Source organism: Myotis davidii, unplaced genomic scaffold (genome assembly GCF_000327345.1).
Source record: "Myotis davidii unplaced genomic scaffold, ASM32734v1 scaffold333, whole genome shotgun sequence".
Classification (NCBI taxonomy): Eukaryota; Metazoa; Chordata; class Mammalia; order Chiroptera; family Vespertilionidae; genus Myotis; species Myotis davidii.
In genome coordinates, this window is record NW_006285266.1 from 296748 (window position 1) to 305629 (window position 8882).

The 8882-nt window shown below is 51.2% G+C and overlaps 1 protein-coding gene across 1 annotated transcript in view; it reads right to left on the reverse strand.

Annotated features, from left to right (window-relative positions):
* PARP1 (poly(ADP-ribose) polymerase 1) overlaps positions 1–7841 on the reverse strand; it is a 133469-nt gene extending 125628 nt beyond the window's left edge. Inside the window, exons 1-2 of the mRNA XM_015558953.1 lie at positions 7764–7841; positions 4760–4966 (exon numbers count right to left, since the gene is read on the reverse strand). Coding sequence (XP_015414439.1) covers positions 4760–4966; positions 7764–7841 — 285 coding nt within the window. The remainder of the gene's footprint in view (positions 1–4759; positions 4967–7763) is intronic.
* Positions 7842–8882: the final 1041 nt, after the last annotated feature.

Genomic DNA, 8882 nt, shown 5'->3' on the forward strand with positions numbered 1-8882 from the left:
CCGTTTTAAAAAAAAAAAAATAAAAAAAAAAAAAAAAAAAAAAAAAAAAGACCATAGCCTTTTATGTAATGATGTTTACTTTGAATTTATATTGGTTCACACAAACACTCCATCCATGCTTTTGTTCCGGCCCTCCGGTCCAGTTTAAGAGCCCATTGTGGCCCTCGAGTCAAAAAGTTTGCCCACCCTTGGTCTAATCAAATAACTTGGTTAAAGGAGATGAGCTTAGGTGCTCAGCCCTAGGACACCAAACACACACGCCTGTCTCTCCAAACACTCCTCAAATTGTGCTAGGGGCAGGGGCCTGACAAAAAAGAATTACTTTTTTTTTTTTTTTAATATATTTTATTGATTTTTTTACAGAGAGGAAGGGAGAGAGATAGAGAGCTAGAAACATCGATGAGAGAGAAACATCGATCAGCTGCCTCCTGCACACCCCCTACTGGGGAAGTGCCTGCAACCCAGGTACATGCCCTTGACCGGAATCGAACCCGGGACCCTTCAGTCCACAGGCCGATGCTCCATCCACTGAGCCAAACCGGTTTCGGCAGAATTACTAAGTAGACTGAGGGGCAGGGACCATGGGAAAGAAAAAATGTCTAGTTATCTTGCTAGAAAAGCAATGCGTTATGATTGAACCCAGCCAGGTGTGACCCTGCTTGCTTGGCCATTAGTAAGCTTTCGTAAAGTGTTTTTTCAAATCTCTTTTCCATTTTTTTTTTATTGAGTTACTTGTCTCCTGAATATGGAGTTATGAGAGTTCTTTATGTATTTCTCCCTGAGGTTTAATTTGCATTCTTTTGTTATGTCTGAGGTTGGGCATCTTCACTTCCTTCGGAGCTATCTGTACTGCCTTTCCTGCGAACTCTCTAGTAATATTCCCTGCTTACTCTTCTTTTGAGTTGTGTCTTTGTTCTATCGATTTCTCGGAGGTCTTTATCCATTAGAGAGATTAACCCTCTGAGATAGGAATTGCAAGTACTTCCCCTTGCTGGTTGTCTGCCTTTGACTTAGTTTATGCTGTTCTTTGTCATGCAGAAGGTTTTTATTTTTATATGTTTGAATTTGCCAATATTTTCTTCTGTGACTCCTGGATTTTGTTAGAAGAGATTCTGTCCAAGATTACAAAGGCAGTCCACCGTGCTTCCTTCTCCATGTCTTCTCCAGCCAGGTTGCCTGTGGCTGCAAGTAACAAAACACACAGCTGGACTCCCTTAAACCATAAAGACAGCTACCATCCTGCACACTCCCATCGTAGGGAGGGTGTCTGTGTGGGGAGATGCCGTCCAGAGCCTCTGGCTGTTTCTCTCACCCAGCCCTCCTTTGGGGGCTGGCTTCATCTTCAGGCTGGTGCAAGTTGGCAGCCCAAATCCAGCTTCTTGGTCAAGTAGGATAATGTTTGCAGAAGCTGTGCATATCATTGGCTTAAGTTAGGTCACATGCCCTTTTGGGAACCAATCACTGCAAAGGATAGGAAAGCAACTTGAGACTAATCAGACCTACTCCTAATATTGGTGGAAACGTGACTTTCTCTGAAGCACAGGGGCTGCAGGAGGTGAACCGAGATCTGAACTAAATTGGAGTCCTGTCAGGGGGCGGGGAAATGGGTGCTGGGGAGACAACTAGTAGAGCTGGGAATGATGAGGACAACTTGAATACACAGAGGAGGCAGAGAAGACACTTTCAATATCTAAGGATTTCTTAAGAAGCCTGTGGCTCTGTCTGTTGGAGGGAGTGCTGCGGAAATGACCTGCGGAAATGACCATCTGACCATTGGACAAGCAGGAGGCATCTGGCTATTCCTGCTTGATCCAAATAAATAACGTGGCTATCCAAGACCATTTGTCTTTTTTCAGTTACCCAATGGCCTTCTTAATTCAATTTCTCAAGTAGATTTTCTTACCAAGAAGACAATGTTCAGAGTGTTCAACATACATTCTCTGGTCATCTTCTTGTCAATTACAGACTAAATGCCATCTTTCTCATTCTAAGTTAATAAATCGTCATTCTGGTTTCTCGAATAATTTCTTTGGAATTTCAGTTAAATCAATTTGCCGAGGCCTGATCATCCCTGGTGAACGAAGGACACTTGGTCCTCCTGGACTGAATAAAATACCTAGGTAAGTACACATGTGTCACATGATAATGATCATGATAGTGACTGCTGGTGTTAGGTTCTAGGTGATGGTAACAGGGTGATAAGCTGGGTGGTCCATTCCAAAAACAATTTCCTTTCTTTCAATCTGACTGCATGATCGTGGTTGGCCACGGCGGCAAGAGATAAGTGAACAGGTGGTAAGACTGTCCAGGAGACGCTGGACATATTCTAAGAGTGAGACTCCTCTCCCTTGGTGGGCGGCATCAGGCTTTGCTCTGGAATCCATTTTTGCTCTCAGTGCATCACTGTGTGAACCAATAATGTTGCCTGCTGAGTACCAATCACAGAGATTGTGTTCTCCCAGCCAGAGAGTTGGTGGTTATGAGGGGGAGATGGCGGAGGCAGTGGGAAGACAGCTGGGGAGGTAGCCGGGCCTGGAGTGAGTCCTGCGCTCTGGGGCCACACAGCAAGGCGGCCATTGGCCTCTAAGGCCACCGTTCACGCTTCCAGCCCAGATGTCTTCTCCTTCCCAGGCCAGAGGTTGTGGCAGAGTCCGGGGAAGCTCTCTGCCTACGTGCCACGAAAAGTTTCTCACTTAATGCTTTTAAGAAATGAAATAAAAGTTTCTTCCCAGAATTGGCTTACATACACTGTTGAGCCATCTTCGTTTTACTGTTTTCAAGTTTTATGCGGCATTACAGCATTTTAAAGATACTTTTGGGGAATATTAATATCTTACGCTTTTGTGCTTCAAAGAAAGGCAGGTTGAATCAGTCTTATCTGGGAAGGGGGAGGCAAGAACCCAGGAGACAGAGAGAGGAGGCCCTGGGTGCCTGGGGGCTGGCTTTGGCCAGTTTTCCAGAATCATAACTCTCGCTTCCTCTCTTTCCCCTCCCCTCATGCCACCCCACAGGCTCTGAATCTGTCATTTGAGCTGCTCTTAGGCTGGTGGGATAGTCTGACCCTCATGGCCAAGCTCTCGTATGTAAAACTCTCAAACTCTCCCTTTTCCTCCTTTACTCTTTCTCTTGGGTTTGAAGAGCCTTTCTGAACGGGAGCAAATGAAGTTCGTGAGTTAGTGAATTACAATTTAGTTGCGAGAGCCGTGGTCCCACCTGCTCTGGGTCAGAGTCTAATCCAGCCGTGGCCAAACTATGGCCATCACTCAAAGTTCTCAGCGTCTCTCCCTTCCCCTCGGGCCTCGCTAACCCCTGTTTGTGTTATTTGCCCTGGACGCACATCCTCCTGACCTGGCCACTCCCGATGAAGGAGCGTCTCTCCCAGCTAACCTCAGGAAACCTATGTTTGGCCCCAATTAGGTCACATGTCTCTTTGTAACCAATCACTATGGCAGGAGGCTAAGGTACAATGACCGGCCCTTTCTGGACCAGCTCTACCATATGGGTTCTGGTGGAGGAGGCGCTTCCAGTATCATCCAAAACCATTTGCAACCCTGAGTGCAGGTGTTTGCAGGGGATGTCGTGCGAGGGATGTAGGAGCCGATGGAAATGGTCCCTGAATGCCAGGTGTTATGAGCTCTGTCTTTGGCTGCGGGGACACTGCTTAGGGTCAGGTTCCACTCCCCATTCACTAGGGGCTCGTTGGGATGCGGCAGTTTGAGAAGAACTAGGGAGAACAGAACTGCCCTTAGAATTTTGATTCTGTTCTAAGGGAGATGAAAGCACATTTGTGTAGAATGTTTGAATTATGACTCAAAACCAACCCACGAGGCTGTCTGCATCCTAATAAGGCCCCCTCATGCTGTGAGCATTAGCATGACTGGCTGGCTAATTTGCATGTCCACGGAACTACCACCAGATGGTGGGAGTGACAGAGCCAGCAAACCCAGCCATCACATCTGGAATCACTGTAACTGGGCTGCTAGTTTGGAAGTCCCCACACTGGACCCAGTCCACAGGTTGGCCGGGGTGGCTGCTTGGGGGAGAGAACATTCATTTTGCAAGGTGACTAAGGTCCTGACCCAAACAACCACCTCAAGATTAAGGTACAAGTGGCCTTTTATACCGACTCCAAAGGAATGTGTGCATCCTATAAAATAAAAGGCTGATATGCAAATCGACTGAACAGTGGAATGGCCGGTCGCTATGATGCACACTGACCACCAGAGGGTAGACACTCAATGCAGGAGCTGCCCCCTGGTGGTCAGTGCACTCAGCCAGAGTTCACAGCTGGTGAGCACAGCAGGTGGTGGGAGCCTTCACAGCAGCGCTAAGGATGTCTAACTGCCGGCGTAGGCAGGCTTGGGGGTGGGGAACGGGCCTAAACCGTCAGTCGGACATCCCCTGAGAGCTCCCACACTGTGAGAGGGCGCAGGCCCGGCTGAGGGACCACACCCCCCAAGTGCACAAAGTTCCTGCATGGGACCTCTAGTTTTAAATAGAGAGTTCATTTAGGTAATGTAGTACTGAATGACCTTTTTTTTGTGTTGAGCAATCTTGTAACAATGGTAAGTAATTCGAAGTCTGCCTCTGGCCGTTCCCACCAGTTGCACGAGGGGGTGACTAAGGGGGGTTCCGGGAGGCTGACCTTCAGCAAGCCCCGCGGGCTCGACTCAGTGTGGGCCCCACATCACACCCATTGCTGATCGAGGAGGGTCTTTGAAGTCAGTCAGCGGCCCTGCGGAGAACAAAGCCCACTTACTGCGGTGCCTTGCTCTCCTCCGGGGGTGCAGCGGCAGGAAGACAGGGCGGCTCCTCCAGGTTTCCCGGGGGCTGAGGGTGGTGCCCCCACTCCCACACCTGCTTCTGCACCGCCGGCTGAGCACAGGCTATAACCCAACAGCTCCTGTATGGCTCCGTGGATGTTGCTCAGAAGAGCTGGAGGCTCCTGGAACACCTGTCCTTTGCTCTTTGGAGGAGGGTGGAGGGGCTGTCATTTCAGACCTGAGGCACTGAGGGTGGCCACGGCCACATTCCCACATCAGGCCTGCGGGCAGTGGCTGGATGGGATCACGGAGCCATTCCAGTTCCTCCAAGGAGGGAGAGAGACATCCTCCAGCAGCAGGCACTTCTGCAGGAGGCTCTCGGGAGCGAGGGATGATTCTGAAAAGCGGAGGGTCGCCGCCTGGCCTTGGCCGTGGCCTGCTCTCAGCAGAGGGGCAAGGCTGGGGTGTTGCCTGAGCCCCGTCAAGTGCGTCTCTGCATCAGACCCCATTTGCTCCCGCGTCCTCAGAGGAGGAACTGCAGACAGCACATGGCGGAGGGCACGAGGCCTAGGATTCCCGCTCTGTGGAGTCGCCTTTTCTGTTCTGACAGCATTAGGACTTCGGGAAGAGGAGAGCACACTCTAGGGTCGTTGGATCAGCTATTTTTTAAAATATATATTTTATTGATTTTTTTACAGAGAGGAAGGGAGAGGGATAGAGAGTTAGGAACATTGATGAGAGAGAAACATCCATCAGCTGCCTCCTGCACACTCCCTACTGGGGATGTGCCTGCAACCAAGGTACATGCCCTTGACGGGAATCGAACCTGGGACCCTTCAGTCCACAGGCCGACGCTCTATCCACTGAGCCAAACCAGTTAGGGCTGGATCAGCTATTTTTACTTCTCCCTTGTTAGCTTTTAGCCTGCAGAGCATTTTGCCTTCATAATAGCAAGAATAGCCTCAACGCCGCAGCTTACCTGTGCCAGGTGCTATCCTTTCAGCAGCCTCTCTCCATCACCTCATTTTAACAACCCTGGCGACCCTCTCTGAGGCCCTCTGGGATCCGAGCCAGCTCTTCTGCGGCGCTGTGAGGCCCCGGAACCTGGGGGGTGGGGTGTAATCGGCCAAGGACACATCTTTCCTGGAACTGTCGTCTCCAGCCCAGGGCAGACCCTCTGGAGGCTGATGGCACTGAACAAGCCAGGAGCCATCTTCTTCTTATGCCCTGAGCTCCTCCGGGGGGAGGGTGGGCGGTTTCTGCTTCGCTTCTCGGGGATGTATCCATGCTGGGGGCTGGGTGCCTGTGAGCATGCGAGGATGGCGTGTCTCAGCTCACCGGCTGGTGGGAAAGAGAGGGCGAGGGGTCAGGGCAGAGCTGCCCACCTGCCTGCCCACCGCCACTCTCCACCGAGGACCTGGGCAACACGCAGACACTAGTGGATAGAGAAGCACCAAGCGGAATATTGACGAGCAAGGCCTGGGCCGGGCCCTGATTTTGGGCCCATCACGTTCTCTGTAAGTTCAAGTTAAAGGAATAGAGCAACTCGATGGAGAAGGAGAGGAGTTCTTTAAGTGCCTTTTTAAAAGCAGGCGAGTGTAGGTGGTTAGGGGGGTGACTGAGCAGGAAACGGTGACAGGTTCAGCTAAGGCTGCGCTGGCCCCAGGTGACAGTTGGGATTCGTGCTCAGGAATCACAAAAGGGGCTGCCAGGCACGTGGGCCGAAAGCATGCTCTTCCCGGGACAAGGAAGGGCAAGATCCAGGGTGGGCGGGAGGCAGAGAAGCGCCGCTCAAAGGCTGTGCAGAAATCTGCCAGTTACATGCGAACCGGGTGCAGGTGAATGTGAGAGAGCATTTCACATGGTCTCCGGCCCTGGGGAAAAGGGGGGCTGAGGGGTGGCTTGCCTCCGTGTCTTTCTGGGGCCTCCAGCGGGCGTTGCAATGGGGCTGCCAGCTGGTTTAAGAGGCTTCCCTAGAGCCGTGGTCAGCAAACTGCAGCTCGCGAGCCACATGCGGCTCTTTGGCCCCTTGAGTGTGGCTCTTCCTAAGCCGTAGGAGGACCCTAATTAAGTTAATAACAATGTACCTACCTATACAGTTTAAGTTTTAAAAATGTGGCTCTCAAAAGAAATTTCAATCGTTGTACTGTTGCTATTTGGCTCTGTTGACTCATGAGTTTGCCGACCACTGACCTAGAGGATTTCGTCGCTGGGTCAGGGGCGCCCCACCGGGTTCTGTGCTGGCTCCCATACGACAGAGCAGCCCCTGCAGGTGGAGAAGCAGGCCCCAGGCACACCTGACTACAGGCTCCTTTTATTTTAAAAAACATATTTTTATTGATGTCAGAGAGGAAGGGAGAGGGAGAGAGAGACATCAATGATGAGAGAGAATCATTGATCGGCTGCCTCCTGCACGACCCTGACTGGGGATTGGGCCGCAACCTGATGGGGAATCGAACCCCTGACCTCTTGGTTCACAGGTCAATGCTCCACCACTGAGCCATGGCGGCCGGGCGTTTGATTATTGGCAGTGCACCCTGGTACGGACAGCTCAGGGGCTCCGATTGTCAGATCGTGCTGGTGGGCAGAGAGCACCCACTTAGGAGTCCAAGTACGTGGGCTCATCACGTGGAGCCGGGGAACCCAGCGGGTCCCCTCTCTGAGCCCGGGTGGCTCAGGTGGAGGCAGAAAACACTGAGTCACTCCTCCCTCGCCCTGACAACATCTGCAAAGGACAGGGACTGAAACGCCTCCCTGCCCGCCTCCCCTTCCCCCGCCATTAGAACCCTGGGAAAGGCGTGGAACACCTGAGAGTCCGTAGACAGGCTGTTATTACAAGTTATTTCCTTTGTCAACTTCGTGTCTGCAAAGCACTTTACAGTCATAACAAAGAGCGATAACCACCTGCACTTAGAGAGGGCTTTTGCTTCTCGGGCCCTTCTACCCCTTCATCTCATTTTAAATAGTCCTAGGCTTCCACCAAACAGCCACGGTATTTACGGGGAAGGGAACCCGCAGCTCCAGAGCTTTGCGGAGTCCCAGGCGCACGCTGGCGCTCTGCCTGGGGTCTTGTTTCATCTTCACCGCCCCCCACCTGGCCACCTGGCCACCTGGCCCCTTGGCATCAGGAGCCCAATTTGTCGGATGAAGAAAATGAGATTCAGAGAGATTAGGACTTGCTTCATCTCAGGTCCCCTTTCCCCCCACAAAGAGCAGACATAAATTAATCAATACCAAATAAGAGCCACGTGCCCAAGGCAGCCCTATGAAAGCCTCGGCCCCCACAGTTCTGGCCTGGAGCTGGGTCACATCTGAAGAACCACTTAGGGAAACGGAGTAAATAATTGAAGAGTAATTGCACCCTGGACTCAAGTCTCTTGAAGGGCAAATCTGATTTATAATTCCCAGCTGTACTTTTAGACCCTCCTTTCCTGGCCTCCTAATTCTGACCCTCTCATTCTTGGGAACTCCAATTCATCATCACCCCTCCCCTCCCCCACCCCTGACCTCTCCTCACTTGGCCTGCTGGCTTTGCGCCCTCTTCGGCCCTCTCTTTTGTATTCTTCTTGTCACTTGGACTTGTTAAATTTATACTTGTTGAAAGAGGTCTTTCAGACTTAGATTTTTGTCATGTGTCATTCTGTGCATGCATCAAGAAGAGAATGTAAGTGAAAAAAATCGGTTAGGGTATTTTTCAGGCAACGACAACGACATCATCACCGCTGACAGCGATTCTAAGATGTCGGAGTTGTTAAGCTGCAGCGACCAGCACCTTGCTTAAGAAGCAGAATCATTCCCAGCCCAACGGAAAGGCTCTGTGCTCACCTCTGTGACCCACCGTCGTCCTTTCTGCCCGAGGAGCAGCCATTCTCCTGAATTCTGTGTTTGGTGAGATATGTATCTTACACAATGTGTTGCTTGTGGATTGCTCCACAAATGGGATTACAGTCGACCGAACAACACGGATTTGAACTGCATGGGTCCATTTATATGTCGACTAGAGGCCCGGTGCATGAAATTCGTGCACAGGGGTAGGAGGTGTCCCTCAGCCCGGCCTGCACCCTCTCGCAATCTGGGACCCCTCGGGGGATGTCTGACTGCCGTTTTAGGCCTGATCCT